At 47.2% G+C, this 16,625-nt stretch overlaps 1 protein-coding gene across 1 annotated transcript in view; it reads left to right on the top strand.

Annotated features, from left to right (window-relative positions):
- The window catches only part of LOC128981071 (zinc finger CCCH-type antiviral protein 1-like), a 28,980-nt gene extending 12,560 nt beyond the window's left edge, over window positions 1-16,420 (top strand). Inside the window, exons 7-14 of the mRNA XM_054399720.1 lie at window positions 2,861-2,984; window positions 4,662-4,827; window positions 6,953-7,073; window positions 7,610-7,706; window positions 8,748-8,826; window positions 14,195-14,325; window positions 14,800-14,951; window positions 16,137-16,420. Of these exons, the coding sequence (XP_054255695.1) occupies window positions 2,861-2,984; window positions 4,662-4,827; window positions 6,953-7,073; window positions 7,610-7,706; window positions 8,748-8,826; window positions 14,195-14,325; window positions 14,800-14,951; window positions 16,137-16,420 (1,154 nt within the window). The remainder of the gene's footprint in view (window positions 1-2,860; window positions 2,985-4,661; window positions 4,828-6,952; window positions 7,074-7,609; window positions 7,707-8,747; window positions 8,827-14,194; window positions 14,326-14,799; window positions 14,952-16,136) is intronic.
- Window positions 16,421-16,625: the final 205 nt, after the last annotated feature.

The following is a 16,625-nucleotide window of genomic DNA, read 5'->3' as shown; positions in this document are numbered from 1 at the left end:
AGGTCTGGGAGAAAAATAAAAGCATGGACAGTTGGATTAGGAGGCTATCCCATAACAGTTGCTTAACCCCCAGGTTGGGCTCTTCCTTATGAGGAGGTACTGTGAGATTTTCTTTCAATGCACTCATCCAGGGCCTTTCTAAAGGACTACTTTTTTAATCAGCACCTGGTCTTGGTGTAAGATCCATTTAAAGCAGATCAGAGTTTGTTTGCTTTTGCTTAGGATCTGGGCAGTAAGCTGCTAAGCTTTGTTTGCTTAGAGCTAAGTTTGCTCTAAGGTGTGTGTGTGTGTGTGTTCAGCATTTCTGTAGTGGGTTTCTTCTGGTAAAGATGCAGTCCTCCCCTCATAAGCTCCTTTTCTGAGAGGCAGATGAGTAAGTTACTTCAGGGCTTACTTTTTAACCACTACTGCTGCCTGAAGCAGCCAGACTGTGACCACAAAATAGCTAAACTCAAATGGTGATTGGAGAGGTGGAGTGCTTTGCCACATCTGGCTCAAAAGTTGTAAAGAAGAGGTTTGGTCCATACTGGGATGTGGGGTGTACATCAGCTTCCCTCAGCAGGGAGGCCTGGAGGTCAGCCTCTACCTGTGGCCAGCAGCATGCACGCATGCAGGGGTGCTCAGCAGGTCTGAACTCAAACATGCATAGAAAACACAGGTGGTTTTAAAAACCACCAAAGCCTTCCTCTAGCTGTGGGGAAGGTAGACAGCACTGTTGCAGGTCTTGCATGCAAGGCAGCTAAAAGCTGCTGCTTTCCATATTGTGAGAAGCAAAGCAACAGTCCCAACAGTGCCTAGCAGTCTGGTTAGGAAGGCAGCAAGCTGCTTGTTCAGGGGTGAGTGTTAGGTCCCTTCTGGGGGATGTTCTGTGGAGCATTGCAGTCCTTTATGCTGCCTCATTTGTTGGGCTGGGTCTAAGAAATATTCAGGCCTTGATAACCACCCTGTAGGTTCTAATGGACTGAGGGAAAGAGAGAACCAATTCTATCCTAGAGTCATAGAGTGCCTTGAGTTGGAAGGCACCTTAGAGATCATCTAGTTCCAAACCCTTGCCGTGGACAGGAACACCTCCTACTAAACCAGGTTACTCAAAGCCACATCCAGCCTGGTTTTAAACACTTCCAGGGATGAGTAGTCCACAACCTCCCTGGGCAGCCTATTCCAGAGTCTCACCACCCTACTCTTCCTGAGCTTCAAACCATTCCCCCTTAACCTGTTTCTATAGACCACCTACAGCTTTCCTGTAGCCCCTTTCAGGTACCGGAAGGCTGCTATAATGTTTCCCCAGAGCCTTCTCTTCTCCAGGCTGAACAAACCCAATCCCTTAGCCTGTCCTCACAGGAGGGGTGCTTCAGCCATCTTTGTGGCACTGTTTTGGACCCTCTTGTGTCGGTGTGAACTGAAATTCCCCCCCCCCCCAACAAGTAACCAGGCTAGCCCAATCTGGAAGCAAATGAAGGCTGTATTTACAAGCAGAGTCTAAAATCTACAATGAAATGCAATGAATATGTACAAATATACAAAATTCACAACATTTACAAATATATACAATCAACAGAAAAGCACAACCAATTTCCCTTTGCTTCCCCCCAAAGGGACACTCCCAAAGGGGCCTCCCTCTCCCAGGAGCTTCCCCCCAGACCCCCCTGGACAGAGAAGCAGAGTTAGTTAAGCAGAAAGTTGTTAACTTAGCTGCCAAGGTCAGTACGTGTTATCTTCAGCCAGAAGAGAAGAAGAAACAGCAGCCAGACAGCCCAGCAACTGCCCCCACTGCCGAACGCAGAATGTGCAGAGTGCCTACTTTGTTTTGGGTAATAGTTCTTAAACATTTCTATCTATCCAATGGAAGTGTTTAGAACAATCCTTATTTTGCTTTCTTACACCCAATAGTGACTTATTTACATTCTTTCACTTTCTCTGTTCTGAACTTTGCAAGGAAAAATTAAAAAGACAGTTTCAAACCATCACACCTCTCCAACAGATGCATGATCCTTCTGTGATATGTACATCCTTCTGTGATGTGTAGACCAGACTTTTTATAGCTGAGAAGCATGGTGGTGTGTTCACAAAATCAATAAGGTTGGAAAAGACCTCAAGGATCATCAAAGTCCAACCTGTCACCCAAGACCTCATGACTACTAAACCATGTCACCAAGTGCCAAATCCAATGCCCTCTTGAACACCTCCAGGGATGGTGACTCCACCACCTCCCTGGGCAGCACATTCCAATGGCTAACAACTCTCTCTGTGAAGAACTTTCTCCTCACCTCCAGCCTAAACTTCCCCTGGCGCAGCTTGAGACTGTGTCCTCTTGTTCTGGTGCTGATTGCCTGGGAGAAGAGACCAACCCCCACCTGGCTACAACCTCATTTCAGGTAGTTGTAGACAGCAATGAGGTCTCCCCTGAGCCTCCTCTCTTCCAGGCTAAACACCCCCAGCTCCTTCAGCCTCTCCTCGTAGGGCTTGTGTTCAAGGCCTCTCCCCAGCCTCGTTGCCCTTCTCTGGACATGTTCAAGTATCTCAATATCCTTCTTAAATTGAGGGAAAGTGTAACACACAGACACACACTTCCTGTCTGTGGCCCTGCTTTCCCAGCTGCCAGTGTGATGTCTCAGGAGAGGGCAGGTTGTGGCTTCTTTGAAATAGATTTAACAGTCTGAGAGTTTATGTTAAGACTAGACAAACACATGCTTCTACTGTTCAAACATACTTGTGTTTTCAGCACTCTGTGTTTGTTGCTCATATCAAAGCCCAAGAGATAAAACCAGAGTGGTAAAAATGCTTGTTCCTTCCCCGCCCCCAGCCTTGCTCTCTGTGTTTACTACTGCAGAGCTCTTGACTGTCTTTGATTTCCTTACAGATAAATGCACCTCTGTTCATTACCATTTGCCATATCGATGGCAGATATATAATGGGACCACCTGGAGTGACCTTTCCATGATGGAGGACGTGGAAAAGGCCTATTGTGATCCCAACATCAGCAGGTATCATGATGCTGCACCTCTTGCATGTGGTTGAGCCCCTGTGGAAAAACTCTTCTTTTTTTCCAGGAAAGCAGGAAGAACTCTTTCTTTCCAAAGATGTCTGACCTCCATCACTTCTCAGAATCTGGGAGGATGTTCAAATGGGAATTTTTCTTGTTTTAAAAGCAGAGTGATTGCATGGCAACAGCCCATTTTCATCTTCTAAAACTAACACAATAATATCTTTCATTTAAAGCTCTATACATGATAAAAAGAAGTGGGTGAAACTTAGAATATTAGTCTTTCAGATAATGCATTGTAATTTACTACTAATAATTAAGTGGAGCCTTTTAACAACAAATCACAGGTGGTCCTTCACTCTGGTTATTCCTTTCCTAACACAGCTAGTATCTATGATAATAATAATAGAATAGAATAATATCTGTAATGTGCCTAGAAAAATGTTGTGGAATGGCCTTTTGTGTAAGCAGCCCATCTTTTTATTTTGATTTTTCCCTTTAATTCCTTTCTGTAAGCCACCTGGATTTGCAGGGGACCCCAAGTCTGGCCTCAATGAAATGCTATAATCATTTTGGCCTATGCCTCTTCACACAGATTATTTTGATTTGCAGCTTGACTAGGCTGCTGGGTGGTACAAATCTTGACCAAGGTTCCCAAGAAGAGGCTGCTTTCAAAGTCTTTCTGAGAGTTCATTTTTCAAGCCTCCCAGGAGTAAGAGCCCAGGTGGTTCCAGAGATGAATGCTATTTTCAGGACTGACAGCTGTGATTGCATCTTCTGGAACTACAGAAAAACAAGGAAGTTAATAAGCTGCAGGTGCTTGCTGGTAAACTGAGTCACATACAATCATAGAATCCTAGAATGGCTCAGGTTGGAAGGGAGCTCAGAGATCATCTACTCCAGCCTCCCACCATGGGCAGGGACACCTCTCAACTAGACTCAGCTGATCAAGGCCTCATCCAGCCTGGCCTTGAACACCCCCAGGGAGGAGGCAGCCACAGCCTCCCTGAGCAACCTCTTCCAGAGTGTCACCACCCTTGTACCGAAGAACTTCTTCCTCAGCTCCAGTCTAACCCTGCTCACTCAGCTTCAAACCATTCCCCCTTGTCCTGTCTCTAGACACCCCCTGCAGCCTTCCTGTAGGATCCCTTCAGGTCTTGGAAGGCAGTTCTAAGGTGCCTTCTCCTCTTCTCCAGGCTGAACACCCCCGGCTCCCTCAGCCTGTCCTCATAGCAGAGCTGCTCCAGCCCTTGGATCATTTTTGTGGCCCTGCTCTGGACTCACTCCACCAACTCTGTGTCCTTCTTCTGCTGGGGACACCAGAGCTGGAGGCAGGATTGGAGGTGGGGTCTCACAAGAGCACTCTGCCCGTGCTTATTTCTTGCAGAAATCCCTTTTTCCACATTGTGTGAGTAGCTCCAAAGTTTCTGTTAAGCTGTCAGTGCAGCCTCTGAGTAGGGACTGAGCTGGCATGCGGTGTCTCACAGCCCCTAGTTCTCTTCTGAGGATGAACAACTCTGAGAGCTGCTGTGCATGCTATGGGAAGCACTCCTCTGTTTCCAGCCGCATTCAGTGTGGGCAGTCACGTTGTGTCACGGAAAACGAGACCAGCTTGAACTGGGGAATGGAGGATAAAATACACAGTGTGAGCTCTGATGACCTGAATTTGTCCTTGCAGCATGGCAGATAGGAGCATTAATTTCCAAACAATGACCCTCTCTTGCTTCTCGCTTCGCCGCCTCTCTACACCGTCATCAGTCACAAAGCCCTCGTTTGTGCTGACCACGGAGTGGATTTGGTATTGGAAGAATGACCTAGGACAATGGATTAAATATGGAGAAGAGGTGAGTCCACACCCTGTGTTGCTAATCACTTCTGAAGAAATATCTGGAGACTCTTCCCCCCTACCCCTCTTTACTCAGCAAGGTGAATTCCCTTTTGGGGCTGCCCATGGCTTCTGCCCAGCTTTAACATGTGTCCACTGTCCTTGAGATAGATTGCCTTTGGAATTGTTCAGGAATTAGTCTTAGAATCATGGAATCATAGAATTGTTAGGGTTGGAAGGGATCTCAAGGATCATCTAGTTCCAACCTCCCTGCCATGGGCAGGGACACCTCACACTAGATCAAGTTGCTCAGAGCCACAGAGTCTTGTCTCTCTTCCAAGCAGTGTCCTGCTTCCTTGGACGTGCAAGGATCGCTCTATCAGGTCATCTGTTACCATGTCCCTTGGCTGGCCAAATCCTCTTTAATGAGAAAATGTGAAAAATGCAGGAAAAGAAATGAGGAATCTCTCCTTCCCCCAAGGCAGATGAGTTTTCCCCACCTGCTTTCCAGTATAGCTGCAGAGCACAAAGGGGATCCAGGGACGTGGAGAAGTACACAGGGAAAGATGATGGAGCAGTGCTGGGCCTTGATTTCAGCAGGACAGAATCTCTGTCAGCATACCCTCATAGTCTACATTGGTTTGTACATTAGGGAGTTCAGCCTAGGTGGTTTAACTTCGCTGTTGTGGAGCAGATGGAGATTCTGCCAGCTGTGCCAGTTTGTCATGAGGGAGATTTTTAGACTGTTTAAAGAACCACCACCAGAGCCAGCAGCTAAAGTAGTTCTACTGAAGCAGGATGTTGTAAGAGTGAGACTTGATGAAGTCTGCTGGCTAGCTTCACTCTATTACTTACTGCACAAAGGACAGAAGAATAATTCAGAGTTGCCCATACAAAATCTTGGTGTGCTTTAACACATGGTTATGTGCTGGAGATCTGCAGTTAGTAAGGGATGTCTCAAGGAGTAACCTTGAGAAGTGTCCTGGCTCGAGGGGAGATCACTGCTGTGCAGCTTCCCTCTCAGCAGGGAGAGCTCCTAAAAAGCTGACTCAGGCTGGCAGTGCAGTGATTTATGGAACAAAGTGATTGGTTCATAGTCAAATTAAATAGGATGGAAAAGGTACACATGAGACTCCTGCAACTTGCCACTTCCATTGTTCCTCGACTAATTAGGCTTGGAAGAGCCACCAGCTATCATCCAGGTCCCAGGCTGATAGGCATCAGTGCTCACCATGTCACCCAGTTGCTCTGTGGACTTTCAGAGAACAGGTTAGAACTAGAGAACTTCATGGCTTAGGCCTAGGCTTCCTTTGAAGCCTGAACCAAACTACCACCTAGTTTGGTCAAGGAGTTGAGTGCATCTGTCACACCTGGCCAGCAACTAAGCACCACATAACTGCTCACTCACGCTGCCTCCGTGGGACGTGGGAGGGAATGGGAAGGGTGAAAATGAGAAAACTTGTGGGTCAAGATAAAGACAGTTTGATAGGTAAAACAAAAGCTGCACACACAAGGAAAGCAAAACAACTACTTCCCTGCCTTCACATCAGCGAGTTGGTGCTTAGCCATCTCAAGGTTCCGTCACACAGGAGAGTTGTTTGGAAAGACAAAATGCTGTAACTCCAAACATCTGCCCCCTTCCTGCTTTTCACCCCAGCTTTGTGTGCTGATCATAAGATGATACAGGGTATCCTTTGGTCAGTTGGGGTCTGCTGTCCCAGCTTCTTCTGCACCCCCAGCCTACTCACTGTGGTGGGGTGGTGTGAGCAGCAGTAAAGGCCTTGACTCAGTGTAAGCATCGCTCAGCATAACAACAACATCCCTGGGTTGCCACCATTTGTTTCCCTCACAAACCCAAACCACAGAACTATACCAGCTGCTCTTTAGAAAATTAACTCTCCCTCAGCCCAGCACAGTACAAAAATTGCAACGGGACTGGTGTGTGTCTATCACTGCTAATCATCTGTCTGTGTGTCTGCTAGGAGTGTTTGGCAATCACACGTTATAGTTCTGTGCAGATTCTTCTTCATCCTTCTCTTTGCCTCTTTCCCTCTACCCAAACTACTTCTCCAGGATTTAGTCCGGACTATGTTTACTCATTACTCTTCTCTTTTTTTTTCCCCTCTCCCCTCACCCCTGCAAAGGGAGAAGGAGATAGTGTGAAATCACCACCTTCTGCTGTTATTGAGAATTTGTATCTAGCAGATCCAGATGCCGCCATATCTTTCCAGGCTGGCTTGCATCACTACGAGCTCAATTTTAAAGGTACTCATTTTAAAAGGTCTCCTTTACAACTCTGTAGTGCTTTACTAAGACTCATTTGCAAGCTGTCTTACCTGTAGAAGCTATGACTTCTCTAATACTACCAGATTTACTCAATGGAAGGGAAAGTGAGGGAGTGATGGCCCAGAGGAAGTTCTTTACAAAGTAACCTTCCCTCATATCCCTTAACCCTATCCAGACTTAGATTGGATCAGAAATAAAGGTTCGTAGTCTTCACATAAAGTCAGAGTAAGCTTTGAGTTAACCCTGTGGATGGTAAAAATGAAAAACTGAGGACCTTTCTGTGCTGCTGGAGCAACATTTAAAGAACATAAATGACTTAAGAGAGCAAGCAAGATAGGTACAAGTTAAATAACAGTTACAGGAAGGAGATGAAGCTTACATAGACTTTGGGGGGGCTGCTCTTCAGCAGATGAAATGGACAATGAATATGCACTCTTCATTAATGAATGTCATTAATGAATGACTCCATCATGTAGACCTATTAATGGCTTTTCCCTTCTTTTTTTCTCCTCAAGAGATGACACAGAAAAACATCACTTACAAAACCCGAAGGCAGGTCTGCAGGCGGCCAAAGTTTGTGTCTCCTGAAGATGTGCAGAAGATCAAGCGAGGGTAAATGATGCTCCTGGTGGGCTTTTGTATCTCACAAGTAGTTGTAAGGCAAAATGGCTGCCAGCACTGGCAGCAACTGTGCAAAGTAACTGGGAGTCCTGGTGGACAACAGGGTGCCCATGAGCCAGCCATGTGCCCTTGTGGTCAAGAAGGCCAATGGCAGCCTGGGGTGGACTGGAAGGACTGTGGTTAGTAGGTCGAGAGAAGTTCTCTTGCCCCTCTACTCTGTCCTGCTGAGGTCACATCTGGAATATTGTGTCCAGTTCTGGGCCCCTCAGTTCAAGAAAGACCTCAGGGAACTGCTTGAGAGAGTCCAGTTTCCTTGTGAGGCCAGGCTGAGGGAGCTGGGGCTCTGCAGCTTGGAGCAGAGCAGCCTGAGGGGTGCCCTCATTCCTGGGGATAAAGACGTGCAGGGCAGTGTGGGGAGGATGGAGCCAGGCTCTGCTCAGGGATGTCCAAGGACAGGACAAGGGGCAATGGGGGCAAGCTGGAGCAGAGGAGGTGCCACGGGAACAGAAGGGAAAACTTTTTCCCTGTGAGGGTGCCAGGGCCCTGGAGCAGGCTGCCCAGAGAGGAGTGGAGTCTCCTTCTCTGGAGACATTCCAAACCCACCTGGATGTGTTCCTGTGTGACCTGCTCTAGGAGCTTCTGCTCTGGCAGGGGGGTTGCACTGGATGATCTCTGGAGGTCCCTTCCAACCTCTACCATTCTGTGATCCTGTGAAAGAACACAGATATTGCTGCATCAGAAGCTGCATCACAGCCTCTCAGCTTTATGCATCAGCAGGTGTCTGGGATACAGATTACTGCAGGTACCACTGCCACAGGCCTGGCACTGGAAAGTTGTTTCTTACAAAAGCAAGTGAAGGAGGACTCTTGACAATTGAATGGCAGCATGCAGAGCCCACAGCCTAAGACTGTTCCCCAGTTTTTGTGGTTTATTATCAAATATAGGATCTGGTCAAAGAGGATACTGCCAATCTGAACGTTCAGAGCAGTAGCAGAGTTACTAACACCTTGTTTCCTGTCTGTTTGCAAACAGCCAGAGAGATTCTTCAATTCCAAATCAAACCTGTCCTAGCCACTGGGATCCATCTGCACTGCCCGAGTTTGGATACAAGGTATCTTTTTTTTTTTTTTCCCCTTTTTTTGCCCCTCCTCTTGTAGTTCTAATGGAAAGGCATGATCCCAAGTAGGATGACACTAAACTGAAGGGATTCACTGGGGCAGGAGAGATTTCAAAACCCACCTGGATGTGTTCCTGTGTGAGCTGCCCTAGGTGATCCTGCTCTGGCAGAGGTGTTGGACTGCATCATCTTCCCAGGTCCCTTCCAACCCTCTAACATTCTGTGGTTCTGTGATTCCTTGTCAGTTCTGTCACACAATCTTGCATGCTGCTGACCAATTTCTGTTGGCCCAGCCTAGATGGCTAGAGATGGGACAGAAGTAATGCCAGATTTCCAGGCTGGGGATTCCTTCTGGCTGCTTTCATTGCCATTCTCTTTGTGTTTTATGTCCCCTAGTGTAGTCTGAGAACCAGAAATACAATGTCTCTTAGCTTCCATGGGCTGGTTTCAGTTAGTCTGTGTTGTGCTTTTACACCTCTTGTGCTGGGTGATGCCTTGCTCCATGTAACATCAGTACCTGTGCAGCAAAGTCATCAAAATACAGTGCTGAAAAAAATCAGTTGGAAAAACTGAACCAAACTGCTCTGCACATTGGCTCACTACAAACAGCTGGCTTTCACAATCAGCAAAACCCCCTCCTTTTTCAAGGCTGTCAAAGTGTCAGGTAGCCAGCACCTGCTGAATGAACTCATTCTGAGTTTGTGTGGGAATCTGCCAGCAAGAGCTTTTGAAGCTTTGGGCCTGGTATATTTTGAGCTATGTCAAAATAATAAAGGCTGTGGGTAATCAGCTCTGCTCTTGCCTTATCAGTATCTTAACTGATGAAGACAAGCTTAAATTTTTCCCAAGCAGGGCAGGAAGACAGGAAGCTGAGTTCTTTATAGGCCTCCAAGTTGTATGTACTTAAGTGCTTCCCTTATTTACTCTGAAAACTTCAGTTGAGTCCATTTGTTGTGGTGTTTCTGGAGTGAATGAGACGAGTGGGAGAGGCCCTGGAATGGCATGTGCAGATCCATGATGTTGCTGGTGGTACTGAAACAGAAGAATTGTCTTGTTTCCCAGAGCTCAGTTTGCTGAGTTGGCACCAAAGGAAATAGAATCCTAGAATGGCTCAGGTTGGAAAGGACCTCAGAGCTCATCTCCTCCAACCTCCCCACCATGGGCAGGGACACCTCTCAACTAGACTCAGCTGCTCAAGGCCTCATCCAACCTGGCCTTCAACACCCCCAGGCAGGAGGCAGCCACAGCCTCCCTGGGCAGCCTGTTCCAGAGTCTCACCACCCTCAGACTGAAGAACTTCTTCCTCAGCTCCAGTCTAACCCTGCTCTCCCTCAGCTTCAAACCATTCCCCCTTGTCCTGTCTCTAGACACCCTCAGGAAAAGTCCCTCTGCAGCCTTCCTGCAGGATCCCTTCAGCTACTGGAAAGCAGCTCTAAGGTTCCTCTGGAGTCTTCTCCAGGCTGAACACCCCCAGCTCCCTCAGCCCATCCTCACTTGTTAACCTGAGTGCCTTTCATAGGAAAGGAAAAGTTCATTCTGTACCTCAAAAGTGACAAAACCCTGAGTAACCTCTAGCTGAAGCTAGAAGTGGAAGCCTGGGCTAGATGAACAATTTCTGTGGGACCCTAAGATTGCTTTTTTTGCAGTAGGTAATATTGAGGCTGGCTGTGATTCTGCATGCATGTGGTGACCACCTGACTGTTCCGACTCGATGAACTCCCTTCTCTTCAGGCAAATAATCCTGGCAGAATTTGCTGCGCTGGAAGTGACCCATTTTAAAAGAGAACCCCTCTGTGACATGGGGGGAAGGTTGTCTTTGCTTGCAAAGAGCAGCTCTGGTTTGGTACCATGGACTGTTTTTGGAGTGTTGCAGTGTCTTAAGCTGTTCAGTCATTTAGAATCACCCTAGAAAGCAGAGGGTATGAAATGCACAATGACAAGCAGCAAAACAAACTGGCAAGTGGATTTGGATTTCTTCAGTCTTTCTGTATCAGACAAGGTGGAATTAGTAGTCAGAAAACCTTTGGAAGGCAAAATAAAAGGAATTTGTATTCACCACCTAGAATCCTAGAATTGCTTCAGGTGGAAAAGCTCTCTAAGATCGAGTCCAACCGTCCACCCAGCACCACCATAGTCACTAAACCCTGTCCCCAGGTGCCATGGCCACACATTTCTTGAACATCTCCAGGGATGATGACTCCACCACCTCCCTGGGTAGTCAGTTCCAATGCCTGACCACTCTTGCAGCAAAGAAATTTTTCCTGATCTCCAACCTAAACCTCCCCTGACACAGTTTCAGGCCCTTCCCTCTCATCCTATCACCTGATACAGGCATCACTGGCCCACTGCAGTAAGAGGACTGACAAAGAGTTGTGAATGTTTCTGTGACTGACTAGACCAAGGAAGATGTGACCAAGTGACCTGGGGCTTTCTGTCAAATTGTCTTGAACTTCAGGCTGTGTTTTCAGTTGTGTCTTTAGTGTACAGCTGAGCAATGTGTGCAGTGGGTTTGCTTAGAGAATTGGTTTTTGTGTGGCAGCTGTGATGCTGAATCCTGACACACACACACCAAAGGCTGCTGTACTAGAACAGGATGGGAGCTGATGCAATGCAAGGAGTCTGTCTCTGCTTCATTAGTTCTAGTTGGGTTACTGTTGTTGATAGGAGCCTCCCAAAAGCAAAGCTAAGCAGATGGGATTGGACTGGATGACCTTTGGAGGTCCCTTCCAACCCAAACCATTCTATGATTCCGTGATAGGGGTTTGATCTCAGAGTGCTGTTCTTGCACAGGCTCAGGCTATCAGAGACTGCTGTCAGGACAGTGATGATTCTCTGCCTCAGAATCTCCACCCCTTGCTAGTGGCTTGGCAAAGGCTCATGTTCTCTTTTCAGGTCTGAAAAGATGCTAAAGAAGTTTGTTAAGAAAAACTTCATTAGCATGAGGGTGGTGGAACACTGCTACAGGTTGCCCAGGGAGATAGTTGAGGCTCCACCTCTGGAGATATTCCAGGTCAGGCTGGACAAGGCTCTGAACAACCTCATCTAGTGGAGGATGTCCTTGCTGACTGCAGGGGGGTTGGACTGGATGAGCTTTGGAGGTCCCTTCCCATTCTCTGATTCTCTGTTGTTACTAAGTATCAACCTGCAATAGCAATGTGGCATTACTCTTCAGTAGCAAGGGAAGTGTCCTTGGGGAAAAAAGGGCAACCCACAAAGTCTTCATGCAAAAGAGAGCTGGCTTTACTGCCTGGAGACCATCATAGGATTAAATAATTGAATCACAGAATGGCTCAGGTTGGAAGGGACCTCGAGTTCATCTCCTTTAATCTCCCCACCATGGGCAGGGACACCTCTCAACTAGACTCAGCTGCTCAAAGCCTCATCCATCCTGGCCTTCAACACCCCCAGGCAGTAGGCAGCCACAGCCTCCCTGAGCAGCCTGTTCCAGGGTGTCACCACCCTTGTACTGAAGAATTTCTTCCTCAGCTCCAGTCTAACCCTGCTCTCCCTCAGCTTCAAACCATTCTCCCTTGTCCTGTCTCTAGACACCCTCATGGAAAGTCCCTCTGCAGCCTTCCTGGAGAATCCCTTCAGGTACTGGGAGGCAGCTCTAAGGTCCCCCCAGAGCCTTCCCTTCTTCAGGCTGAACAAGCCCAGCTCCCTCAACCTGTCCCCACAGCAGAGCTGCTCCAGTACCTTTCTTCGAAGATTTGGGCTTACACTATGTGGCTGCCCCTCTGGTTTACACAGAAAGGTTACAGCTCCTCAGTAAAACATGCAACAGACAACAAAAGCATGTTTTCAGTTTAAAAGAGAAAAGAAAAAAAAAGGAGTATGCATAAATATATCTGGGATATAGAGGCACAATTGTAAGCTTGTAGGAGATGGTGATCAACTTGAGCTGTGGTGTCACAGAGCATGCAGATAATAGAAGCCATTCCGATTATGTGTTGTAAAGAAGCTTTGGAAAACACTCTTGTAATAGGACATGGGAAATGTCAACTCTGTAAGAGCTTTTTTAATAAATTCAAATAAATAATTCTTCTCTGTGCAGCTGGCTTCATTCTTAAACCTTAGGGGACTTCTGTATGACAGGCCTCTTCATCACTAAGGGCCACAAAGAAGATCCAAGGGCTATGAGGACAGGCTGGAGAAGCTGGGGTTGGATAGGCTGGAGAAGACTCCTGGTGGGGGGGACCTGAGAGCTGCCTTCCAATAGCTGAAGGGATCCTACAGAAAGGCTGCAGAGGGACTTTTCCTGAAGGTGCTAGAGACAGGACAAGGGGGAATGGTGTGCAGCTAAGGGAGAGCAGGGTTAGACTGGATCTGAGGAAGAAGTTCTTCAGTCTGAGGGTGGTGAGACTCTGGAACAGGCTGCCCAGGGAGGCTGTGGCTGCCTCCTGCCTGGGGGTGTTGAAGGCCAGGTTGGATGAGGCCTTGAGCAGCTGAGTCTAGTTGAGAGGTGTCCCTGGGCATGGTGGGGAGGTTGGAGGAGATGATCTCTGAGGTCCCTTCCAACCTGAGCCATTCTAGGATTCTGTGATTAATGCACAAGAGGGCTGTGGAACTCCAATTCTTACTACGCAGCTGTGAAACACAAATCCTGTTTTATGTCCTCTCTAAACTCAGCCTTCTAGAACGTGGAGCTCTGGCTTGCCAGGTTAAGGTGTTGGTGTCTTTCTCCTTCCTAGGATGAGCACTGCAGCTCCCCTACTTAACACAACTTTGATTAGGTGGGATGTTGAGTCCCCACTGGGCTTAGACAGCTGTAACAAGGGATGTCAGTCCACCAGCACTATGTATTTTCAGTCCAGTTCATGGAAGAGAAGTATTTGTTCTAGAAGATCAGAGACACAGAGTTGCTCACAGCCACATCCAGCCTGTCCTTAAAAACTTCCAGGGATGAGGCTTCCACCACCTCCCTGGGCCACCTGTTCCAGTGTCTCACCACCCTCGTGGGGAAGAACTTCTTCCTAACATTCTGATGCTTCTGTTCTTAACCAGCTTTATATAGAAAACTAATATTATCTGGAACAGTCACTCAGGTTTTCTTTGTGACATTCCTGTTTCCTTGAGATGTAAAGTGACAAGTGCCAGCTCTTACTTGGGATAAACACTTTATCCTTTTGCTTTCAGCATCCTTCCTAAAGAGAGGTGAAGTGCCCTTGCAAAGCAGGAGTGGCATACCGCTTGTCATATTGTCTGTCCTAACTAATCACAGAGTCACAATCTAAAGCATTAAATTAACCTTCCTAACTGTAACCTGGGGACTCTTCTGAAAGTCTGTCTGCTGTAGTTGGGCTTCTGCATCTTACCAGCTCACTAAAGCCTGATGTTTTGTGCTTTGGTTTCTCTTTTACAGGCAGTGGTGATCAGTAATACAAGCTCTGAATACGACAGAATAAAGCAGCTCTTCCTTCAAACAATGAAAAACTACAAAGTCCTTAAAATAGAGAGGATTCAGAACCCATCCCTCTGGAAGGTGTTTCAGTGGTCAGTAATTGTTTCCTCATCCTTATGGGGAGTGAGTCTCCATGAGCTGGTGTCCTGTATGTTCATAGATACACAGAATGGCTTAAGTTGGAAGGGACCTGAGAGCTCATCTACTCCAACCTCTATACCATGGGCAGGGACACCTCTGCAAAGAGACAGGAGACATTAAAGCAGCACTAGTAGGACCCTACAGAGCAGCAAGAGATTGATGCAGTGGGGACTGCAGGAATGTCCGTGCTTACTTAATTCACTTTCAAAAGCCAGAAGGATTTAGAATTGCTGGGCACTGCTGTCAGCATATTGCTCATCTTGTGACTGCTCATCATACTGCTAAGTCTGTCTCATCTTCCAGTCTGAGAGGGAGAAAGCAGAGGGGAGATCTCATTAAGCTGATATTTATGTTATATGCTTTTAAAACCCTTTCTCCTCTTGCTTCAATGCCTCATGCTCTCCTCCCCTGCATTTTTCTGTTAGGCAAAAGGAGCAGATGAAGAGGGAAAATGGAGGGAAAGATGTTAATGAAAAGCTCCTGTTCCATGGAACCAAGAGGAGCTTCCTGGAATCCATCTGCCTTCACAACTTTGACTGGAGGACTTGTGGGAGCAATGGAACTAACTATGGGAAGGGTATGTAGGAAGTGACTCTGTGATTACATCTCCTCAAACTCCCCTGATGCTACAGCCAAGTTTTGAAGTCTTCAAATATAGATACAGAGTGAAAAGAAGAGGTAGGAATTAGAGTTAGTATTGTGATCTTCCTTCCCTCTGCAGAGGAGGAGGATTTGCTTGGTGCAGGGGTAAGTCTTTTCACAAGGTGTTAGCATGCAGGGATGTGAAAAGCCTCCTTTGCTGTAGGTGGGGTGTTCTGAAGGTTCCTGTTCATAATTTGAACTTGCCAGAGAAATGGCCTCTAGTCATCAGGGCAATGAGCAGGAAAGGTGTGCATTCCCTCAGTGTGATCATGGCAGGTCCTCATGTTTTCCACTCTGTCCCTCTTACCATAGCAGACATACCTGTAGTGGGGTTTTATATGCTTTCGGTTTTGAAAGAACTATGCCTAAAATACAAAATCTTAATGGAAATTCAGCAGTGAAATCATGGAATCCTAGAATGGCTCAGGTTGGAAGGGACCTGAGAGATCATCTCCTCCAACCTCCCCACCATGGGCAGGGACACCTCTCAACTGGACTCAGCTGCTCAAGGCCTCATCCAACCTGGCCCTCAACACCCCCAGGCAGGAGGCAGCCACAGCCTCCTTGAACAGCCTATTCCAGAGTCTCACCACCCTCGTATTGAACTTCCTCAGATTCAGTCTAACCCTGCTCTCCTTCAGCTTCAAACCATTCCCCCTTGTCCTATTGCTAGACACCGTTAGGAAAAGTCCCTCTGCAGCCTTCCTGGAGGATCCTTTCAGGTACTGGAAGGCAGCTCTAAGGTTCTCCTGGAGTGTTCTATTCTCCTGGCTAAACAACTCCAGCTCCCTCAGCCCCATAGCAGAGGTGCTCCAGTCCCTGGATCACCCTTGTGGCCCTGCTCAGGTCTGGCTCCACCAGCTCTGTGTTCTTCTTTACCATACTACCCCTACCTGTAGTGTTTCCACGTGTTCTGGTTTTTGCAAGAATTATTCCTAATGCAGCAAATCCCAAAGGGAATTTCTGTGGTGAAATCCCTTCTCTATGGCATTATGTGAACTGCATAAGAGGAGACCTGAAAGCTGAGTCAAACATCTTGTTGCGAAGCCAGGGGACGCTGAGTTTTTGCTGTCACCTGACCCATTATGCCTCATCACTACCTTTTCCTACCATTTTCCAGGAAGTTACTTTGCTAGAGATGCTTCCTATTCCCACGAGTACTGCCAGCCTGTGGGGAAGACCAGCAGCATGTTCGTGGCTCGTGTGCTGGTTGGAGATTACGTCAGAGGCGCTGATGCCTACGTTCGCCCCCCACCAAAGCCTCTTAGCAGCCTTCGGTTTTATGACAGCTGTGTGGACAACGAATTCAACCCTTCTGTCTTTGTTGTCTTTGAAAAGTACCAGATTTACCCAGAGTACATCATAGAGTATAGGGCACTAGAAGAGAAATGTAGCCTGTCTTAAAGGGAGCAGAGCTGTCTGTATCCCTCATCTTACTTTCTCATGCTTGATGACTTCTTTTATAAGACAAATCCTTTAGAATGTTAATCCAAAGGTACTCTGGAGTGAGGAGGCCTGGAAAAACAGATGTTTCAGCTAGGTGAGACTGACTGCCTTGTCTGCTTCCTCTCCTAAATGAAACATATAGACAGTTGGATAACTAGAGCAA

The sequence above is a fragment of the Indicator indicator genome, chromosome 3 (genome assembly GCF_027791375.1).
Source record: "Indicator indicator isolate 239-I01 chromosome 3, UM_Iind_1.1, whole genome shotgun sequence".
Taxonomy (NCBI): domain Eukaryota; kingdom Metazoa; phylum Chordata; class Aves; order Piciformes; family Indicatoridae; genus Indicator; species Indicator indicator.
This window is presented reverse-complemented; position numbering and strand designations above follow the sequence as displayed.